A 23783-nucleotide genomic window follows, 5' to 3' on the forward strand; every position below is an offset into this window, starting at 1 on the left:
GCACAGTATTCTGGACTGATGTGAGCTTGTAGAAGACTGAAGTCATATTCTGGTCTGCACCAGGGAAACTCCACACATTTCACATTGCAAATATAGTGCTGAGAGCAGAAAGTGAATTTTCAGATTTAGGCAGCACCTTGCCCAGTGATCAGCTAGAAAGGAGAAAATGGACTGAATCATGCACAGCAGGTGTTTATTAAGCACTGACTATGCAAGGAAGGCATTGTGAGGGGCACAAAGAAGCATACATATGTGGTCTCCTCTCTAAAGGAACTGGTTAGAGTGCTTTTCTGGAAGCTAATGACTGTGATTGAAATACAGCATTAAGTGCCACACCTGATCACAGATCTGTAAGGAGGTAGCCTCTAACCTCATGTTGGATATGAGACTAGGACATGCCATGTTTATTTTTTTTAATCAATTTCATCAATACCTCCTGTATGCTCAGTTGAATCTACTGATTCTGGAATGGAAGTGACTAGTGACCCAGCCCTGGAGTGATCCTCCTTGTCACACAACTGGATGTTAGTTGGGATGAGTGATCTCTCTTTTTTGAGCTGTGTGTTCCCCATCAGTACGATTCTTCTATTGAAAGGTTCCCTCATGACCAAATGCCATTGGAATGTCCCACATAGGGCTGGCTAGGGGCACACTAGATTTGCATGTGATTTTTAAGAATGGGACAACTCTTTTGGAGCAGAGGCTTTTGGGTGACCATGAGTTAGTGAGGAAGACACAAACAGCAATACTGAGCTGTCAAGAGAAAAAAAGTCATTGTGAGAACACACAGCAGAAATTTCTTGCAGTTCTTTTCAGCCATGCCTTTCTACTCAGATTGTACTCGGCTTCTAAAAGAATTACTTTCTCAAGTGAGTGTGAGAATGTCTTGGACTTTTGTTGAATGCTCAAATTGAATGAGGTCTTACTTCGTAGGATAGACAGTTTTCAGGAAGGTCAAGGATCCTACCTCAGTGAAATGATTGTTCCTCAGTAAAGAGTTATACTCAATTTCTAAATAAAAGTTTTGTCCTAGTTCCTCACATGAAGCTCTTATCCCGAGATGGGATCATTAGTTGGAAAATAATATATTCATGCATGTACCCGGCTAGATGCACCTACCAAAGGGACGGCTAGAGATGTACAGTCACCACATGTTTACAGAGGTTTGGGGACATTTCTCACTGACGTTTTATTTTAAGTACAGCAATGTTGGAAGATAGTTGTATATGGAAAAGACAGCCTTTTGTCTCTTAAGGAGGTTATGCAAACTTTGGGAGTTCAGCCCCAGCAGCAGCCTGTGAGAGAGGCTCCTGAAACCTAACTTCCCTCAGAGGAGGTCACGTTTCAGCTGAGAGCAAAGTAGTGGTTGCTGGCTTCTTCGTCTCAATCCTTGAGTTAAATTAACACCTTTCTATTGCATGGCCTTTCACCTGAGAGAGTGTCTAGAAGGCTGATAGGTGCTACAGCTAACGCTTTATTTGGGCCTGGTAAGGAAGGCCATCACTCCCCCTCCTCCTCCTGGGAAACCCTAACTGAAGCTCACTCTCTCAGAGGTTTGGCTTAGGGTCTAGTTCATCTAGAAGGGGGTGGGGGCATTCATTACATAAATAGATTCTCACCGATTTTATCCAAAGGACTCCAAAGTCATGCCTCTCTTTCTCTGACAGCTTATCGCATTCATGTCAGTCACAGCACAGTGACAATTCTTCAAACCCTGAGTGAGGGCTATGAAGTGGAGCTTCGAGGAAGGACCGAGCTCAAGGTATAATGTCCTTTTGTTTTTTGGGATCAAACCACTTGGACACACCTGCTTCTGGAGAGGTCACGGTCTGCTGAAAGAGTTTACCTGGGTGTCTGAGACTCGGAGCTGTAGTTCGAGCCAAATTTCCAGCTCTGTTTGTGGTTCTCAAAGGATTGTCCCCTTTTGTGTCAGTTTTCATCTCCTTAGAATATGGCTCCCGTGAGAAGGAGTGTCAAAAGTCCCTCTGCATTTTTGCAGACTATGAGTTGCACTTTTCTCTCTTAAAAAATTGCCAAGAAATTGGCATTTCAGTGAGTTACACTATTATTTACATTTTCTGACTTCTATTTCGTTTAATATTTGGCAGTGCCAAGCATTGTTCAATAAACTACAGTATTGGGGAGTTTGGGTTTCTTGTCCATCTGCTCGGTGGCCCCCTCTTTCTGACTTTTCATCCACAGCATTGACTCCCCACTTCCGTTTACAGAGAGGCTTTTAAGTCTTTTCCAGAGGACCAGGAGGAATAAAGTTAGTTCCTATGAAAGACAAACATTTTGTAGTGCCTTTTCTCTGTTAGGACTATCACTTCATCTGAGATTCAGGATTAAAATAATCTCCCTTTTTTCTGCCATTTCCACTGGATTCTTTTCATCTTCCTCTGGGTGACCCCAGGGCCTCTGGTTGTCCCAATTGGAAGAGACTCTAGAGATTTGATAATTTAACCCTTTTATTTTCAGATGAATAGTCAAGCCCAGAAAGGTGAACTATTTGATCAGGTTCACACAGTCAGCTGATGGAAGAATCAAGCCGTAACTCGGGAAGCCTGACTTCCCATTCAGTACTCTTTCTATGATACCATTGTGCGTGAAAATTATTTCCTCAGTGATTATTCTTGGGCAAAGCAAAATCCAGGCACTGAGTGATGCACAATTCATTTCTGTCATTGGCATGCCTTCCTCAAATGGTGACAGTTTACATATGAAGGGATTTTAGAAGTCAAAGGTTTGGGAGGCCTGATTCTAGTTGATCAATTAATTCGTTTTATGGCTAGTCCTAGTTTGTCCATCTAACAGATTCTTAATATCTTCTAGCAGGGGAGATGAGTCATTTATGAGGGGATAGAGGTTTTTTTCCACCTCTGCTGAGAACTCAAAGATATGATGGGGGCGGTGATATTACTTGGGCAATGAATCAAATCACCCAAGGCTTTTGTGATCTCTCTCTATGTTCTGTTCGTTTCTTAGCAGAGGAGGACAAGGTTGGCTTAGTTTCCTAAAACACTTGCCTCCCTGTATTACTAGACACAGATTCCCTCATTTAAGAGAGAATTGAAGAGCTGACGAGGGACCACCTTTGAAACTGAAAAGGAAAACTATGCCCCAACTCCCATGGTTTTTACTGCCCTCCAAACACCAGTAAGGGACTATCACATCTTTGGGTGGTTTTCATACAAAAGCAGGACTACTTTAAAAGGGCCCCTTGCAGCTTCACATGTTCCCTTACCTGAGGGAATTTAGGAATGTGCTACAGCAAGTTGGAGAAGAGGCAGGAAGAGGCTTCTCCTAAGGCCACGTAGGACTTTGGTTATTGGGGTGGCAGGAGCTTCCTGAGAAAGAGTGATTGAGAGGGAGATACTGAAAGAGAAGAGAGGGTGACTGAGGGAAAAGGAAAGGCCAATGAGAAAAAGGATAAGGATAGGAAGTAAGACCCAAAAAAAGGAAGAGAGAGGAGGGGAAATCCTTTTTATCTCTGTACCCCCAGCTCCCCACCAGAAGCAGGTATTGGACATTACATAGTAGGGACTGGGGGACAGAGGAGTCCTTGTCCCTTGGGGGCATATGATATATCTCCAATAAGACCATATCACCAGCACACTTCAGAAATTCTAATTTGACACTTCTACTTCTCATTCACCCTCTGATGCTGGAAAGCAAGAATCACTCTAGAGCATGGGCCAGAAGGACCACATTTGATGGCCAGCCAGGTGTGATTTCAAAGCCTATGGCTAAAAACATCCTCTCCTTCCAGCTGGCTGATGCTTAAAATTCCTCCATCAGAGCCTCTTCTCTTAAGCTCGAGGCATGGATCCAATAACAACAACACTCTTTCCCCCCAATCCCATCTCCTTCATTGGAGTGATGACACTTTAAGTTGTTTCCCTTCGTGGAATCAAAGGCATGGATTGGATTGGCTGAGGGAAGAGAACAGAGAGTGGCTGAGTAATTGAGTGGGTGGGGGGTACAAAGAATGAGACCAAAATGAGGAAGCTTAGAGGAGGACACATTTAGAGATGCAAAGCTCAGATTTTCTGGGGAGCTGTCCCTCTGCCAGTCCAACTCCCTCTTGTACTATCCTGGCAGCCAATCATCAGTGCTTTACTGACCATTTCTGCTTTTTTCAATATTTTTCTCCTAATGGCTTGCTGATAAGCCATCTTATTACATCTCCTCTTACATGAATGAATCCTGTTTCAGGTACCGTTTTCCCGACAAGTTTGAAGCTCCTTGTTGAGACATTGTATATATCTAGGCTTATCACATATATTTGCCAGGGCCACTTAGGTAGATTTACACTCTGAAAAGATTTTCCCAAATGGTTGCTCTCAGCTGGTTTATGTTGTCCTTGCCAGAGGTGGGCATCTTCTGACCTTGTCTCTGAATTCTGGGGCTAAATAGTATTTGATTCCTCGGCCTCTAAGCAGTAGTCCTATTTTATTTGCGATTTCTTCTTTTTCCACGACTTCTTCCATCCCTACCCTCAACCTTCTTCACACACACACGAGCATGCATGCGTTCGAGTATGTAAATACACACACACACACACACACGCACACACACGCACACTAGCAATTGAACTAAGAAGTAATGAGGTTGTATTGACAGAGTCATGAAGGTCAGAAAGTCTGGTCTGTAATTCTTGTCCCATCAATGACTCAATGTGTGACATTGGACAAGTAACTTCATCTTCTCTGTGCTTCCATTTCTCAACATGGAGGCCTCTTTTGACCTGTGATTATCAGGAAGCTCATTAATCACAACCTTTAAAACTTCTCACAGTTGCTTTTTGGCCTCTAGACCTGCCCCTTGACTCCAGTGTGCTGGAAAAGCTATACGGTGTGGAGGGAAGAACTGTTAAAATTTGGACTGTAAGACATTAGAATTACTGTGGTGATCATTTCACAATATATGCAAATATTGAATCATTATGTTGTACACCTGAAACTAATATAATGTTGTATGTCCATTATACATCAATAAAATACAGCAAAGCCATAATAAAAATAAATGAAATTTGGAGTATGGTAGAGTTAGGCTCAAGTCCCAACTATGCCTGCTTATTGACAAGTCATTTTATCACCATGAATCTCAGGGGCTCCATTTGCAGAATGAGCTTAATAATAAGCCTACTTTCCAGAGTTTGAGAGGATTAAATAAGACAAGAGATGCCAAAGCATCTTAAAAGTGTCAGTTCAAAGTAAGGTGCTGTTATTTGGGGATGGGGGGCGGGGGGCGTCTCTGGGACTGCCTAGGGAGTGTTACTGAGTCAGAGTTTAAGTTTTACTTGTTGCATCCTTGTTTCTCCCTTCTCTCTCTCCCTTCAGCAGAATTTTGGAAGTAGGGTGGGTAAACAGAGAACTAGGATTCTAAGAATTCTCCTGGACAGGCTCCAAAACCTCAGAGAGTCCCTGGAGCTCCCCAGCATACTCTTTGATTTGGAAGCTTGCCTGAGTCCATTACACTCCCATCCTATTTTGTAACCATTAGGTTTGGCATCCCACTGTGTCCTAGGACTCACCCAAATATCTGGACAATCCTGGCATCTGCAAAGCTCCCTTGGGGATTGGCATGCTGTCCTGATAGCCTCTGGATCACAAGACAAATAGTCAAATATGGCTGGGTGGGGTCAAGTTTTGAGAGGATGTTTTACCAAAATGAGGTCCAATAACACCTTGAGTATTCCAAGTACTCAAGAGTTGTGAGTTCCAGTTAATGGAACAGTCTCTATTTACTGAGCACCTTTTCTATACAAGACACGGTAGTAGGTGCTGTGAGGAAAAGAAATAGCTTAGGAGATAGAAAAGTTGGACTTCTGTTGAGGGTCCAAGACATGGCCTGATAGTTGTTTTTATTTAACTGTACTGTGAGCTCCTTAAGGACAGAACCAATCTCTCTGTTCCCAGTCCTGGCACCACGAAGGTGGAATAAATGTAAGAATGAATGATGTGAGTATATTTTCAAGTTGCTCACTTGTTCTGAAAACAGAGTGGCCCCAAACAGCCCAATTATTTGAGGTTTAGGGTGAGTTGGCTGCCTGTTCATGGAGGTTAGCCTGTAGTGGTAGTCTCTTCCTACTTGCCTCATGGGAGGCTTGTTCAGAGCCTTGAACCAAACATTTGCAAAATATTTTGAGATTCTCCAATTAAATGTGCTAATTATTATTATGGTTGTTATTATTATTGTTAAATGATGGATATATGTGATGTAAAATAGAGTACAGTGGATTTGATATTTAAAGGGGGCAAACCTAATTGGAATTTCTAAGTTAAACAATTTAGAACTCTTTCAAATGAGATCTGCCTAGAGTGGGACCATATTTCAGATTAATGAGTTGGAAACACATCCCATTACTTTTCTCAGTCTTAGTAAACACATTTTTGCCTTACAGACTGGAGGAAAGAGAGGACAGACAAAAGAGAATTGGAAGGAAGAGAGAGAAACCCATTGTTGAGGAGGGTTGATTAGAAAGAGGGGAGGGCAGAGCAGAGACAGAAAATTTGGCTATTCTAAGGTCATCACTCAGGCTCTGGGGCAATGAGCTTGAGTTTATACTCCCTTTTTCTTAAACCTGTGGTTCTCGACAACCAGCTGAGCTGTAGATGGAGGTCTCCCTAGGGTCTCTCTCTACCTGGAAGAAAAACACACAACAGAAATGTAGACTTCTCAAAGCAGCCAGGATGCCCCGGGCTTAAAAACAAAGTTGCACAGTGTGTTTTCCATTTCTATGCCCTTTTTGGGTTTTGTGAGAGCTGTTGGACGATGGAGTATTGGGGGGAGATAGACTGAACATATGTACTCTAGATACAAAAGACAATGAGTTGCCCAGTGCCAAAAGATCAGGGCAATTATGACAAACAAAATCTTCGACTGAGCATACAGTTGCTATGAAGCAAAACAGCCACACATTCCCAAAGATGGAGCTGTGTGGCAGCGGGTAGACAAAACATCTGGATGACAGCTTGAAATGCTGTTCACTTTTCATCTGGCTACCGTGGCAGCTTACAGAGCTTGTCTGAGCCTTAGGTATATAGGGCAAAGAAGCCGTGTAGGAAGGAAGACTCCAGGGAGTGGTGACAAGAGGAAAGCAGTGGAAGTTTCTGAGCCAAACAGAATGTTTGCACCCTATTGACCAGAGGGACTTCTTTAGGAAAATTGGTTAGAGCATGTTTAAGATTTTCCGTATTTTCTCTAATAAGGGCAAAGGCACAGAAGAGACCTTCTGGCTGGTTGGAAAAAAAGGCTTCACCAAGCCTCTTCCCATTCCCCTACAAGTGGGCAAAGATGGGTAAGTGGAGATCACGCTTAGAGTCTTTTTCTGCCCCTCTCTGCTGCACTCTCTTCACTAATGATTTTTGTGTTTCTCCTGCCCTGCAGGGAAGTGGGCCATGGCCTGCAACCCGTGGAGATCGCAGCCTTCCAAAGAAGAAAAGCAGAAAGGCAGCTGGTGAGAAACAAGCCATAAAGTAATGGCCAGAGCAGGAAAACAGAGCCCAGGAGCTTGCCAGATTTTCAAATCTGGGGCTCCCTTTGGCACAGGTGCCAGTCTCAGCCTACACTGTTGGCAGAGTGCAATGGAGTTGGTGAATTTCCAAGTTCCACTGAGTTGTGCAAAATCTTGCAGGGAGGCCTGTTGCAGAGCAAAATGCATCTGAGGGAGGTCAGCGGCCCTGGGCTGTGAGAGATCCTTGCCTCTTGCACTGATAACATATTTGAATGTTAACAAGGCTGGCCTTGTTATCCGGTTATCAGGCAGGTGCACCTGTCTCTTTCATTGTCGAGCACCTGGGCTACATGGGGAGCCACCTCAGGTCTTTAGAGACTTACGTCTCTCTAAGCAACACAGCATTATGGCAATGACTCCCTTTTCCCGGGATCTATTGGCAAGATCATCTTTGAGGGGATATTTATGTCATTGCCTCTGGAGGCACTTCCCAATTGCTTCTAAGGTTGGCATTGACAATTAAAATGAGACTGGCAACTCTTTGACTGCCTGGCTTGAATTCAGGACAGTTTCCCTCCTCCCCTACTAGAATAGTATCATTCTGAAGCAGCAACAACAGCCTAATTATCAGGGATTCTCCCTGAGGAATCCATTTCTTTATTGGGCTCCTGTCAGTATCTCTTCTCTTATCTTGCTTTCTTAGTCTCTCTTTCATGGAGACACTGGCCCTTAGACCCATCGCTCCTTCCACGTATCCCTGGAAATCACAAGATTCTACAGTGAACATTAGGGCATATCCACACACTCCTGCTCCCTTGTCTTTTTAGCATGTTCCAGAAGAATCACAAATCTAGCAGCAACTACCAAAGGCACCCACATACTTCCTATATTCCCACCAGCCTCTGTTGACTTTGTCAGCTCTCTGACTGCTTCTCGCCTAAGAAAACCTGGTGCATCTTCATTTCTGTGACAATCACAGGTAACATCTAAGAATCATAACATTTATGCTTCAGAAAGCTTCTGTACTGAGCATGTGGTGGCCCTACAGCCCACTGCATCACCCTCTGCTACCCTGCTACCTGGGACCGGGCTCTGTTCTTTCCTATTGACCAATACAAGCAGATAAGCAGCTGGGACACACATTCGTCTAATTTTCAGGACAGTCTTTCCTGTGGGGAAGGAAACGTCCAAGACACACAGCACACAATCAGTCTTGGTCTGTGTCTCAGTCTCTGTCTCTGTTTGTCTCTGTCTCTCTGCCTCTTTCTCACAGCAGGAAAGGGCTTGAAAGCTCTTGAAGGGTTTTCTCTTTGGCAGAGTGGCACAGGTATTGAAGGCACTGCACAAGAACCTCTCCATTCTTCAGAATGTGTTGGAGTTTGCAGCAGAAGACGCTGCAGCTGACTTACCATCATTGGCTGTGTGCTTGGTAGTGTTTTCAGCATTGCAGATGATGTGGACATGGCCATTTACACTCACTCATCTGGATCCCCTTGACAGAGGGGCAAGATTCCATGGGCTGTGGGTATATGGAACAGATTGAAGCCAATTGGCTCCAAAGTGGACTTGACCTCTGATCCTGGCCTCATTACCACTTGTGCTTTAATCAGCATGTGAATTGACCACAATGTCCTTGGCAGGCTGTGCAAATCACAAAAGTCCTCAAAACGAGCACCCTTGACAAATTTTAGAAGGCTTGACCTAAATCTAAGAGCTCCCAGACATCTTGCTTATCTCTCATTAAATGTCTTGTGTTGATGTCACCCAGTAACACCACCTATTCCAGAATGTTTCCAACTTTCTATGAATTTTCAGAGCGACTCAGTGAGACAAACCCAATTTATAAAAGACCTACAAGACCTAGGAATGCCTCTCATGCACTGCTGCCATCATGGGAGCTATTGGGAAGAAACTTGAAAACTTTAGAGAGCACTGTGATGTCAGACAGGGTGGAAGGAAAGATATTGTGAAAGAGGGGCACAGCTTTGGTGAACTGGCTACAGGGGTTGCCATTCAGACAGTGCCCTGCCATCTACTTAGTAGCTCTTTCCTCCTGTCCTCCAATATCTACCACTTCCTAAAACTTCCTAGAAGTTATTACTTCATCTGGTTACTTTCCCTAAAATTTCACCAACTGGGTTCATTTGGGGTTGACAAACCTCCTCTTTCAACCATAGATACACCTTTTGGAGAGTAAGGGGAAATTCATCACTTATATCGTAATGACGGTGAACTTAGGTGTTCAGGAGGACTGGGAAGTTTTATTTTGATTGAGAGTGGGAGAAATAAAGAAGTTTGCAGTTTTAAAGAATAGGGGCAGGTCATAGTGTGAGGCTTGGGACAATACAAGAGCAATGGATCCCTAGGACATGGGAGAAGGGTGGAAAGAAGTATGAGGGTGGGAAAGTCAGTTTAGATCCCCTCCTCCTTTAAAACTTTTGCTTTGGGTTTTCCTTGGACCCAAATAATGGGAAGAAAGCATACTTTTCCTTCTACTCTCAGGACCTAGGACCTCTGCCAGAGCGCTAATATAACTGCTTCATGTGGGTTAAATCAGCCTTTGTGGACTGGCCTAGAAACCTGACCACCACATATGTAACAGTTTCTATTCCAAATTCTAAATAATTGACTCATACATGTTTAGGACACATCTCATTAGGAAGGTGAGAATTACCTATATATTAACATGCCCTCTCTTTTTTGTTAAATCTGTGGAAAACCTTGTAAATAGCAACATTATGCCATTGTAATTATGCAATTCTGACAAATGTAATAATATTTATTTGTTCAACAATCCAGGAAAGTTTAGCAATTTGCAAGCTGTTCGTAGAGTATCATGGTGTTGTGGGGCTTGGGATCATTCATACTGAAATCCTTTGAAAGGTCTAGGATGGAGAAGGTATACTGACTGTTTTCTCTTTTCTCTCACCCAGGAGCAAAAGGTGCCAAGATTGGAATCTTCTCTGGGTGAGGCAATGGAAACGCTCACTCCAGTTCAACAAATTGTTCTGCCTGGGCAAGAAGTTAGTGAATGACTAGATCTCTGAGGATGACCAATCTCCAGGGTTATTCAGGCCTAATGCCAGTGTAAGGGGGTCCCTGAGAAGTAACTTTAATAAGCTTTGCTCACTACACAGCTATCACCAAAAGGCCATTTGAATGTAAACTACAATGGATGTGAACCATTAGGGTAGAGACCCACCTCCAAGTTTAGTCATTCCAAAACAGCAGGCCCTACTTGGACTAAGATAAGAAGGTCTCTATTTTCACAGAAAAAAAAGTAGGAGGCACTTTGTTTTCTTTTTCATTTCGTTTGAATCTCTAGAAAGTATTTAATGAGCATAATTTATAACTCAGATACTATGAGATTAGTGTCAGGAAAAAAATCTTCCAGCAAACATACATCTGAATCCCAGTCCACTGTGACCTCAGTTGGCTGGAATGCAAAGGGAACACGGGAGGAGGAGAAGAGTCTGGTTAATTGTGTTGTTTGGATAACCGAGGGCTAAGAAGTTCCTTTGTTTTCTTATTGCTTACTACTCGAAATCTTTCCCAAACTGTCATGGTCTCGTTTTCTGTCTAAGTAAGGAGAATCTAGGCAATATAACTGAATTGTCCTTGCTAGGTGAGTATCTCACTGGGCCTCAGTGCCACATTCTGAACATGACAGAAGAGATGTAAGAGATATTGTCAGAGTGAAAGGTGTAGAAGTCGTAGATTGAATTGAACAATTCCCTTAAAGTTTGGTACTTTCCCTTCCTTCCCCTGCCTACCCTGCCTTTCAAGCCCCTACCCCTGCCCTTAAAATAAATCCCTTCTAACATTTGTTTTTACTTTGTGCTTTTAGTTTTCCAGATCTCAAGGTGTTATTGGCAGTGGCTTGGCACAGTCACATGGACCAAAGCAATAAGGTTTAAGTCACAAGCATGTTTAAAATAGTTAAGCAAGCTTTTCCTCTCTTTTATTATAAAAAATAATCTCTTTATTAAAATAGCTGAACCCAAATATATCAGCCAGTAAAGCAGTTAATTCTTTTAGAACAAGCCTTTTTAAAGAAAGAAATGCCTAAGGTATAATTTGATACCTTTCTCACTAATATTTAATTTTTCCATTATCAACTCACCCTGAATATGAACTTAGAGCCAAAAGCTCTTCCCAGCAGTTTTCCCTCAACCTTCAGTCAAGGTGCCCTCAGACGACTTCTCTCTTCACAGAAGCTAACTTCTCCCAGCCTCAGGGTGGTCTATTTACTACGCTAAAGCTACTCAAGAGGATGCAGAAAAGGCTCAAGTTGCCATTCAACCTCCTGGATCTGAGTTTCTAATTCCTTTTTCTAGACATGACAGAGGAGGAGGAGGAGACAGGAGGTATCATCCTCTACTTGTGGCAAGGTCTCCATCCAAAGCTGAGCTTTTAAGACTTCTAGAAAGAGGCAAAGCCTAAGGGAAGTTTCAAATAAAGGTACCAACTCAAAACAGGACTTTACTTCTCCTAGAGGAGGAGGCACGGCCCTCTAATATGAATATGTAAGGATTATTGGGGGCAAAGTAGGGGAATGAGGCTGCAGCTGTAGGCTCTATGGATCGGGATTCTCCCAGACATTGTCCAGTGATTTAACCTCAGGAACAGTATAGTCCCAGGGCAGGGCCTGCAAAGTGAGGACTGAGCAGAGAAAGTCCTTTAGTGAGCCACAAGATCTAGTGAATGTGACCTCTAGCTCTGTATCTGACCCTATCCCTTAGTTCCCTCTTTAGTATTTCTCTAGTCTAGCATGTCAACCAGGCCTACCTTGTCTCACCTACTAGTCCTGTCTTGGTCATGATCACGTCTTCCTTTGCTTGATTCTATCATGAACCTTTATCCTTTCTTGGATTCTTGTTCATTAAGGCCTTCTGCATTGACCAAAACAAAGCTTTCTTCAATTTGCCTTAGTGTTTTAACTATTTCTGGAGAAGAAAAACTCTCTCTACTTTCATGTATGATTTGATTTATTTAGTGGAATATAGCCTGCTTCTAATATACAACTGATTATTTCTCTCTTTACCTGTTGCTAATAACAGTAGCTTGAGCTGGTGTTTAAGAGAGATCAAAATGAGTTTTTCAAGATGATGTTTTTCCTAAGTTACTTATATTCCTTGCACAAAACAAAATATTTAAAACACAATTTAAACAAGGTTTTCAAATAGATATTTAAATTAGTTTCATCACATCTGTTATATCTGCTTATTTTCTTATGAGCTGACTCTTCTTGAAAAGGAGTATTGGAAGAAGAAAGCCAAATGCTAATGAACTTCAAGTTGGGTTCTGATTATTTGAGGTTTTACTGTACCCTACAAATGTAACTTAACAAAATGGTCATCCCATGGGGTATTATTTAAATCCCTTTAGAATATTTTTCTTATTGATATCAAGAGCAAAACATATTCATTATAGAAAATTTAGAAAACACAGAAAGACATAAAGGAAATTAAAATGCTCAAAATCCCTTTGGATCAGTTATTCTATTTTATCATTCCTGTTTGGGCTCACTTCATAGATTATTGCATGTTATTACAACATCTAACCAGCCAAAGAATACCCGAAGTCAGCCTTGTTCTCCAATTAGTCCATTTTACTTTTATTTTATTTTATTTTATTTTATTTTATTTTATTTTATTTTATTTTATTTTATTTTATTTTATTACTAGCAGTGTTATTCATATTTTTGGTGGTAGAGGCTGAACCTGTTTGGATTGTGAGCAGCTTTCAGTGATCCACTTGTTCCTTATTTCACTTGGTGTACCTAAGCAGGAGGAGATAGCAGATGACTATCTACCTCATCTGTAACTTGGTTTACTACATAAAGCTACTCAATCAAAAAGTGTTGTTCTAAGGACTCCCATTCTGCCTACCTTGCCTTAGACTTAGTATAAACAACTTTATTACCAAGCTACTCATCTCGTCACATTCTTGTCCTTAATCCAAGTGGAATCAACTTGCAAGGAGTGGGAGGTGGCAAACAGCCAAATAGTAATACTTCGAACACTGGGTGGTCACATCTATGTGACATCAAACAATTGGATGTAACTTGAAAGCTCAGTTGAATCAAGTAAGTATTAATTAGACAAAAGGCCACAATAGATTGGACCTTTTATTTTAACCTCTTCTCCAGTCAAAGCTGATTGACCTAATCAAGCACATTTCCCACCTGGCTGGTTGCTTCTAGCCCATTAAAATAATGGAATCTGTGCAATACAATTCTCTCTCACCCCTTTTCTGGTCCGTGATGTTCTTAGATCAAGATGATTAATAGGCAGACCACAGACCTAGACACAAGGTACCTTTTAAAAACACATGATACATCTGTTATTTGTGTGTTTGGGTTTCTCTGGAGTGGTTTATAAAAACCCGGCTATCTTACCTCTTTTCCAGTTTGGATTTGCTGCAGGCCAAGCAGTAGTGGATCTCTTTCAAAGAAGCACCGAGAGCAGAGGTGACCATTAATCTATTAATCTCACTTTGGCTCACTGCAAGTTAGAGTGGCTCCATATGCCACTAAAGATTTTTGAAAGATGACCTAATTCCAAGCAAATGAATATGCACATAGAATCATAGAGCTAGAAGGGCCTTGGAGTCCATCAACCTTTTTGAAACATGGAAAAGTATATTAGGGTCCAGAGAGGAGAAGCCATCTTCTTAAGGTCATAATCTAGTTAGTAAAAGAGGAACTGCTCTTACCAAGTCAAAAAGAATATCTTTTGAGTTATCAAGGACAACCCTTGACCCTTAGAAACACTTCTTAGAGATCCTGGGGTAAGACCCCTAATGGTACGTATGGGCATAAGCTTGGCAGGAATACTTTGGCTTGGAGTATTTTTGAGCTAGGTGACTATACTGACATCACAGTCCAGAGAGAGAGAGAGAGATTGCCGATTCCTTGGTCACTAAATCACTTTTATCATGTAGATAAGATCTCATTCATAGTCATACATGTTTCTACGTTGATTTGGCCCAAGTAAGTGGAAGACAAACCTCTAAATTCTGCCCAGCCATATGAATTCATTTGTAGTTGATAACACATGGGTTTAGTTCTATTTATTAAATTAAAGTCTCAGAAATAGACTCTGAGAAGAGGCCTGACTTCAGAGGACATCTTAGGAATACTTTCACTGTTCCCATCATCCAAATAAGAGCTCCAGTATATAGTGAGGGAAGCCAGAGGAGAACCAAGCCTGCAAACTTCAAAGTGAGATAAGAACTAATGCTGATGACTATTTTTTTTTAATTGAAGTATAGTCAGTATACAATGCTGTATCCTGATGACTATTGTTGACACCACCTTTCTCCTCCAGAGCCATGGAATCTGAGTTGTGGGTACAGTTCTGTATCCAGTAGGAATTGGCTGGTCAGAGAGGGACTTTGCCCTAGCACTCTCTGGCTCCAGCTGCTTCGGGGTGATTAAGCCCATCATGGGGAGAAGTCCCAGGTGAACTTTTCATGACTATGCCTTTCTGGAATGAGAGATCAAAGGAAAAGCAATTTCTCCAAGCAATTGCTTAGGACCCTTTAGGGGACTAGCTGATAGAGCTAGGTTCTTCATAAATGGTGGTATATTAACTTCATTGGGACATATTTTGTGTGATTAAGAAGCAAGACCTGCTTGTTTTGGGGGGTATCCCTTGGTCTTGGAGCAATCTAGGGTTAGATCAAAATTGTTGGGATAGTTGTGAATCTGCAGAACCTGTCTCATTGGTCAGATTTGGGTTGACATGGTCACTGACCCCAAAGGACAAACATTAATGTGAAATGCTCTTACTTTTGCCTATAATTTGAAAGTGTAACACTAATGATTTGTAGATAATATTCCAAAAGGGTGTCATAAGATGGTTATGTTACTCCAGAGAACTAATTTTTCCCCTTCTGGGTGTATACCTCTGTCTATATTTCAGTGTACTTTTCTGTGATTAAAGTTCAGATCTTGTAATTTTCTTGCTGCAAAAATTTCATGTTTCTCTATTTTTATAAACTCCTTAGTTATGTTCCAACTTAGCTTTATCCTTCTTACAGGTCATTCTTTAGCCCAAATCTTTTGCTTGCTCTTTTACCTTTATTCATGCTTTTCTCTCTACCTGAAATTCCCTTCTGATCTCCTACCAGCATAGGTCCAAATTTTACCAGTCTTTCAAAGTCTAGTCAATTATCACTTCCTCCATGAAGCCTTCCTTGTTCCCTCTAGTACTATGTCCCTATTTCTGGATTCCTATAATAATTTTACCTGTACTTCTTTAATGGTTATATATTATTAACTTGTTTTATAGTTATTTGTTTACTTGTCTTATTGTCTCGTCTCTGCTCTAGAGAAAAAATTAAATAAATGTTACAAGCTTCTTCAGGGCAGGAACCATGTTTGATTCATCTTTGTATTCTGCACAGTGCCTGACACATATAAAAGGCACTCAATAAATATTTGTTGAATAAATAAAAGAATGTTTCTGTGCCTCTCTGTGTATGTATCTTTCCTATGTGTATTTTCATCTCTTTTTCTTTTTTATTTTTAATCTATTTTTACCTGTTCTATTTTCTATTACCTTTTTAATTTTTACTTTTTAAACAATTATATATGCTTCCAGTTTTAATCCCTTTTAAATTTTTCTTTTAAAATATTATTATTATTTTTAAAAATCCACATCATTTAATTTTTATTTCTCTAGGTTTGATCTCCTGTTACTGATTATACACAGGTTTCAAAATTTTTTTCCTCTTTTCTCCTTTTTTAAAGGTTTTTAAAAGACATCTCAACCCGATTGCTATTCTGCTTCAACTTGCTTTTGTATTATTCATTAGACACTCTTTTCAAACCTTTTTTTCTCTCTTCTTTTAAAATTTTCTCTTTATTTCATCTTTTTTCATTTGTTCTATTTTCTATTACCTTTTTAATTTCTACTTTCTAAACAATTGTATATGCTTCTAGTTTTAAACCTTTTAAAATTTTTCTTTTAAAATATTTTCATTATTATTATTTTTAAAAATCCACCTGATTTTATTTTCATCTCTTTTGGTTTTGATATCCTGTTATTGATTATACACAGGTTTCAAATATTGTTTTTGATCTTTTTTTCCTTTTTTTTAAGGGTTTTTAAAAAGACGTCTCAACTCAATTGCTAGTCTGATTCAAATTGCTCTTCTATTATTGATTATACACTGTTTTCAAATCTTTTTTTCTCCCTTCTTTTAAAATTCTCTTCTTCTCTCTTTTTTTAAAAGTTTTATTCCTACATAGGCATTAGATAGATAAATAAATAAACTCCTTAAGGACGACAATAGATAACTGATTCCCCATAAGCCACAGTGCCAGAGAGATATGAGCAAGATGAAGAAGCAGAGAAACCATTCCCAATTAAAAGAGAAAGAGAAATCCCCTGAAAGAATGATCAATGAAATAGACATTGATGGCCTACTAGATCAAGATTTCAAAAAAGGAGTGATCAAAGTACTGAAGGAACTAAAAGAGATAGTGTTTAGAGATATAAAATATGTCAAAAATGAAGTTGAAGCTATAAAGAAGAGCCAGGTAGAATTGGTAAACTCATTGGCTGAGATAAGAACTGATTTAAAGGCTGTACAAAGCAGACTAGATAATGCAGAGGAATGAATAACTGACCTAGAAGACAAGACAACAGAAAGCACCCAATCAGAACAGCTACAAGATAAACAAATAAAATCTAATGAAAACAACATAAGGGACCTATGGGATAATATAAAGCATGCCAATCTACACATAATAGGGGTTCCAGAAGGGGAAGAAAGAACAAAGGGATTGAAAAGGTTTTGGAAGAAATCATGACTGAAAACTTCCCAAACTTAAAGAAGGAATCAAATATCCAAGTACAGGAAGCTCAGAGGGTCCCAAACAGGAAGAACCCAAATAGACCCACACCAAGACATATAATCAAGATGGCCAGAGTCAAGGATAAAGAAATGATCCTAAAGGCAGCAAGAAAAAAACAAAGAGTGAGTTACAAGGAAACCCCCATAAGGCTCTCAGCTGGTTTCTCTACACAAACACTACAGGCCAGAAGGGAGTGGCAAGATATATTCAAAGTCCTGAATGAAGAAAAGATGCAGCCTAGGATACTTTATCCAGCAAGGCTATCCTTTAGGATAGAAGGAGAGATAAAGAATTTCCCAGACAAGCAAAAACTAAAAGAGTTCAGCAACACTAAACCCATGCTAAAAGAAATATTGACAGGTCTACTTTAAATAGAAAAGAAGCAGGATGCTACAAAAATGAGAAACTCATAACTGGAAAGGAGATAACTGCCATGAATTACAAAAAGAATAAATACAAAATTGTGAAAGAAGACATCTAAATCATTAAGAGTGGGAGAGGGAAGCAAGAAAATATAGAGTATTATTTTTTCTTCCTTTTTAAAATTTTTTGTTCTCAGTAGGATGGGTTTGAGATTATATTGCTATCAGTTTAATAAAAACAATTATAGTAATGGGCTAATAGACATACAAAAAAGGGTAACCACAAGCCAAAAACTTACAAGGGAGTCACGAAAACTAAATAAAATCCATGATAATACAAAGAAAAATTACCAAACCACAAAAGGAAGAAGAAAGGAACAGAGAGGAAATACCAAAGCAACTGCAAAAAATTAGTTCAAAATGGCAATAAACACACATCTATCAGTAATTACTGTAAATGTTAATGGGCTAAATGCTCCAGTCAAAAGACATAGAGCAGCAGACTAGATAATAAAGCAAGAACCTTCAATATGCTGCATACAAGAGACCCAATTTAGGGAGAAGGACACAAATAGATTGAGAGTGAAAGGATGGAAAAGGGTATTCCATGCAAATGGAAAAGCCAAAAAAGCAGGTGTTGCAGTACTGATTTCAGACAAAATAGACTTTAAAACAAAGGCCATAAAGAAAGATAAAGAAGGACATTTTATAATGATTAAAGGAGTGATACAAGATGAGGATATTACACTTGTTAATATATATGCACACAATATAGGAGCACCTAAGTACATAAAACAATTACTAACAGAGACCAAGGGAGATATTGATGGGAATACAATCATAGTCAGAGATTTTAACACTGCATTAACATCACAGGACAGATCTTCCAGACAGAAAATAAATAAGGCAACAGAGAAATTAAATAATACAATAGAAAAATTAAATATGGTGGATATTTTCAGAGTATTACACCCCAAAAAATAGGATATACATTTTTTTCAAGTGCACATGGAAGATTTTCCAGGATTGATCATGTACTTGAGCACAAAAGAAGCCTCAACAATTTTAAGAAGGTAGAAATTATCTCAAGCATCTTTACTGACCACAACGCCATGAAACTAGAAATCAACAACAGAGAAACAAAGAAAAAAATGGAAAGCATGGAGACTAAACAACATGCTATTAAAAAACCAATGGGTCCATGATGAAATCAAAGTTGAAATTAAAAAATACCTTGAGACAAATGAAAGTGAAAGCACAATCACACAAAATTTATGGGACACAGCAAAGGCAGTGCTAAGAGGGAAGTTTATAGCGATACAGGCCTTCCTCAAGAAAGAAGAACAATCTCAAATAAACAATCTAAACCATCAGCTAAAAGAATTAGAAAAAGAAGAGCAAAAATCCCCAAAAGGCAGCAGAAGGAAGGAAATAATAAAGATCTTTTCCTTTTGTATTTAGTGTTTTTCCTGTGCTCCCATGCTCCTATCTCTCACCACCCTGTCCTATCTGTGTCTCTACATAAATTTATATATATATAAATTTATATATATATATATATATATATATATATATATATATATATATAAAATTAAATTAACCATTATAAAATATATTTGGTATTTGTTGTGTTTATAAAGTTGAGGTTAAATACCTTGTTTGTAATTTGAAAAGCAGTTTTTATATTCCCCTCATTAAATTTCTAAGAGATAATAAATTAAGTCACATTTTTATTATGCCATTGTTGGTTAACATTTTTTTTCTTTATGGCCACTGACATTTGAGAGCAAAAATGTTCCCCATTCATGCATTGAAAAGAATCCAGTTATCATTTACTATTATTTTCTCTTGAGGTATTGTGTGGAGCCAATATTAGGAATTGTAATACTTAGCCAAGAAAAATGGAGACTAAAGAGCTAAGAGAGGGGTAGGATAGCTCTCCTTACATATGTGATAAGATACTATGGATAGCAGGGTTTCACTTTGTTTTATGTGGCCTCAGGAGATAGAATGTGGATCAAATGATGGAAGCTGAGGACATAAGGTCAATCAACATAAGGAAGAATTTTCTAGTAATCAGAGCAGTCCAAAAATGAATATTTGGGCCCCAAAGATAGTGAGTTTTCTGTTATTAGGGGTATTCAAATAAAGGCTATATGGTCATGTGGTGGGGAGAGAGTTGATGATATTTCTAGGATTGTATTTGGGGGGATGGAATAAATGGTCTTTTAAGATCTGTTCCCATTCTCAAAGGCTTTGGCTCTATGATTCCCTAATATGCCTCCTTAAAATAGACTGAAGCAGTTTTCAAATTTTAAGAACACATAAAAACAGATCAATTCAAATTAAAAACAGAAAAAAAGTTACAAGGAACAACTAGAAAGTTCTGACAGCCCCTTGATAAATCGCTGTATTTGACCACTAAATTTTACTCTGAGTTTCTTGGCAATTAAGGTAAAAATGGAAGAAAACAACAAAATTGAGTCGCATGGTTCTCTGCTGAGTGAAAAAAAAAAAATGCCTGTGAGTTCATCTGCCCAGACAAATTTTTTTTCCTGCCACTGAATTCTAGGAGAAATTTATCATGTAATTCCTTCTATAATAGGTAATGTTTATTACAATGGACAATGTGGTTTTACAAAAGATACAGATATAATCTTCAAATGGAAATGTCTTTTCCTCTCCTTCAAAAAAAGGTGGGGGGATGTAAAATGTTACATCTAAAACCAGTAAGAGTCTTTTTCTCTCAGAAAGCTAAGCTATTATGGTTAAGGTAAGTTGCTTTCTGTTGATCTGGCTTAATATAGAGATCTGGCACAGAGAACCTAGAAGAATGAACAGTTAACATGACCCTTATCTGGTCTCAAGTATCTCCTGTATCAAGTGATCTTTTGGATCACAGACAACACATTGTTGAATTCTCTGAGGGGTCTCTCAAGGAGGATTGAGGTTAGGAGCCTAAGGATTGGTGGTCTTTGCCAATTACTTGCTGACAAAAGACAGTAGAGATATGCATCCTGGTCCTCCCTACCCAATAGGGATGCTGTGAGGATGGAAGAAGTGAAGAAAATTGATGTCAAAACACTGGGGAAAGTTACAATTTCTAACCAAATGTCAGGGATGAGAGATAATGCTATTGTCACCAGACTGCATCTTACCTGGGCCTAGGCCTCCGGCAGGGCTTTGGTGGTTAGCTCCTGTGAAAAGCCAATTTGTCAGATCTGCTATGAAGTGTTATTGCGTATCTATAGGGGCAGGCATTCAACCTCACAGAAAGATGATTTTGTGAAATGAATGAAACTTTTATAGAGTAAGGACCCTTGTTGTCCAGTATCAGAGTAGGTCTTGGTCAAAGACAGAGTACAGCAACCAAAAGTAATTTCAAAATAATTGAAGTTCTTGTGCTTATCAAAAATCACGAAGGAGATCCAGAACAACTCATTAAAATCCCCCTTTCACTCCTGTTTTTATTTATTTATTTATTTTTTTTTTGCATCGTATTCGATAGGTCTCCAATGTCTCTCTCTTCAATTCATCAACCCCCTTCAACTTTTCCTGGACCTCCAGGCAGAACAATTCTGTTAATATTTCCTTCTCTCAAGCACTTGATTAGATATATTGACTTAGAAGGCAGCCTAAATCTTTTCCCACTACCTCTCATGTATTCTTGCTCTCTCTTCTTGATTGTGTATCACAAAAGGCCAAAGATCAACTTTGCCAAACATAGAAGAGGTTAGAATGGCAAGAATCTGAGAAAATAAAATGCAACTTCTCCTTGATTCACTGGAAGAGAGAAAAGATTGTTAATGTATACACATTAATCAATTTTACTCCATCACACTATGACATGGAAGTTTAGTCAATTCTTCATTGTGGACAGATAAATCACCAGAATAACTCACTTTCACTCCATTTTGTTATTAACCCTATTTATCTCATGTTTCACTCTAACTTATAGAATAGATTTTCCTACAAGAGTTAGAAACAAAGACCTTTGGAAACACCAATTAATTGTAGCAAAGCCTGCTGGTGGATGTGGTCAGAAAAGTTAGCAAGCCTGGTGGAAGCCTGGGGATCCTCTTGGACTGGTTGTACACATCATTCTGAGACATGGCATCTTCAGTGTAGAGGGAGTGAGGAGAAGCTGGCTAAACTTCCCAATGCGTCCTATGTCCTCCCTTTGCAGTGCAGCTTCAATATTCAGCTTGTAGTATGGAGTCCCAAAGCATTAGGAATATCTCTTCAAACAAAAATCCAACACCGGTAAGTGATCACACCATTCTTCCCCATTGACAAAGATTCTGGCTAAGAGACAGAAAGTTGCATCGAAAGTACTTTAAAAGTGTGGAGAAAACATCTTCACCCTCTCATTTGTGGACCTAAAACACTAGCTGTAGAGTTAAAGAAATGCCAGCTTCTGTACCTTTTAGAAAAGTAGAGAAGTATACACTATGTCTAAATTTTTAAATTTCTAGATTTCTTCACGATTCCTCCCCAACTAACAATGTACGTCACTTTAGTGGCCATTCAGATCTTACTGTTTCAGAAAGTCATGGGATGCTGATACCAGATGGGATATGCACTCTGATTACAGATATGGGGAATAGTAGTTGGCATAACCACAGCAATGAGAATAACTCAATGATTCATAGCAGTGTTGGCACTATGTCTCAAGCACCTATCAAAGGCTCTGGCATGTATTAATGAAAAAGCAGGTCAAGCTTAATGGTGGATGACAATGATAGATATCCTTAATCATCTACCCAAATAGCTCACCTATGGGCATCCCAATATACAGTTTTTATATCTTGTTGTTTCTTTTTATGGTGCCAATAAATAGATTCACAGAATTTCAAAGTTGGAAGGGACCTCAAAGATCTTTTAGTTCAACTTTTTATGTCACAGACTGGGAAACTATTCCCAGAGAAGAAAGTACCCTCTCAAAGTTTGCACAGCTGGTTAGTGGCTGAGCTGGGACTAGAACTTCCTTTCTCCCTGCTTCAGGTGCATAGTTACTGTTAAATTCAAACACTGGCTGTCAGTAGAGTATCCACTATTGAAACGGCACCAAGTGTCTTCAATAGCTTCTTCACTTCACTCCAATATATTCTGACCACTTTCCATTATGAAGTGGATGAATCATTAGTGATTAATGAGGTCTTCATGTGGCACTATCATTTCTAGCCCGCTTCATGATCTTGCATTTTTTCCCTTCTTTGGCACCGATTGAAAAAGCTACACAAAATATTTTTTGGACGAGTTCAGTTGGTTAGTTATATCACATCAGTAGAAAGGAAAAGCCTCAACTTTTGATTATTTAGTCTACACTCTTAAGAATTTCCTGACTTATACTTTCTAAATGGACTTAGTCTTTAGACCTTACAAGGAAGTAAATCATGCTTATGTGAATGATATATTTATTCAGCTTCCTCCTCCCCCATGGGAGAGAGGCTTGAATTTACCAATCTATGGATCAGTTTAGGATCACACATCCGCCAATTAGTTTCCAAATCCTCCCACTCAAATCTTCTGGCTGTGAAAAATTACACATCTAGAACAAGAATCTGCTATGAGCTGCCAGATCTCCTACATAACACTTTTTCAGACTAACTTCTTAAAATAATACCTTCATGATATTAGGTTAACTGATTTTAAAATTCCATCTTGTATTTAAGCCAATGAGTGATAGTTCACTTAATTATGACCCTCACCATAGTGGTATTATCTACCTTGGGAAAGAGAGAATTGAATTTATTGAAAGTCAGTTGTAGGCAATGGTGACATTAACTTCAGTGGAATTGCAGCTCTGACCTGTCCTCCCTGTCCCACACAGAGATAAGTTTAGCTTCCAGAAGGGTGATATAATACGTTGAATATTAACCAATAAACAGACTATTACCCAGAGGTCTAATATACCATTCGCCTACCTGACTATAACAGAACAATTTGGAGGAGGCTGCTGTCTAGATTCTGTCCAAGGTGTTACTCATTAAAGTAATTCATTGGTTAATCTGCATCCTGTATGATCAGCAGGCTATTCATACAGACTGGCAATCCTGGGCATGTGCTTGGAATTTTCTCTAGTCGTTTTTTT

The 23783-nt window shown here is 39.4% G+C and overlaps 1 protein-coding gene across 1 annotated transcript in view; it reads left to right on the forward strand.

Moving 5' to 3' along the window:
• Window positions 1–7480, forward strand: part of GUCY2F (guanylate cyclase 2F, retinal) — a 121288-nt gene extending 113808 nt beyond the window's left edge. The window contains exons 18-20 of the mRNA XM_045509975.2: window positions 1668–1762; window positions 7215–7303; window positions 7393–7480. Of these exons, the coding sequence (XP_045365931.2) occupies window positions 1668–1762; window positions 7215–7303; window positions 7393–7480 (272 nt within the window). The remainder of the gene's footprint in view (window positions 1–1667; window positions 1763–7214; window positions 7304–7392) is intronic.
• Window positions 7481–23783: the final 16303 nt, after the last annotated feature.

Source organism: Camelus bactrianus, chromosome X (genome assembly GCF_048773025.1).
Source record: "Camelus bactrianus isolate YW-2024 breed Bactrian camel chromosome X, ASM4877302v1, whole genome shotgun sequence".
Lineage (NCBI taxonomy): Eukaryota > Metazoa > Chordata > Mammalia > Artiodactyla > Camelidae > Camelus > Camelus bactrianus.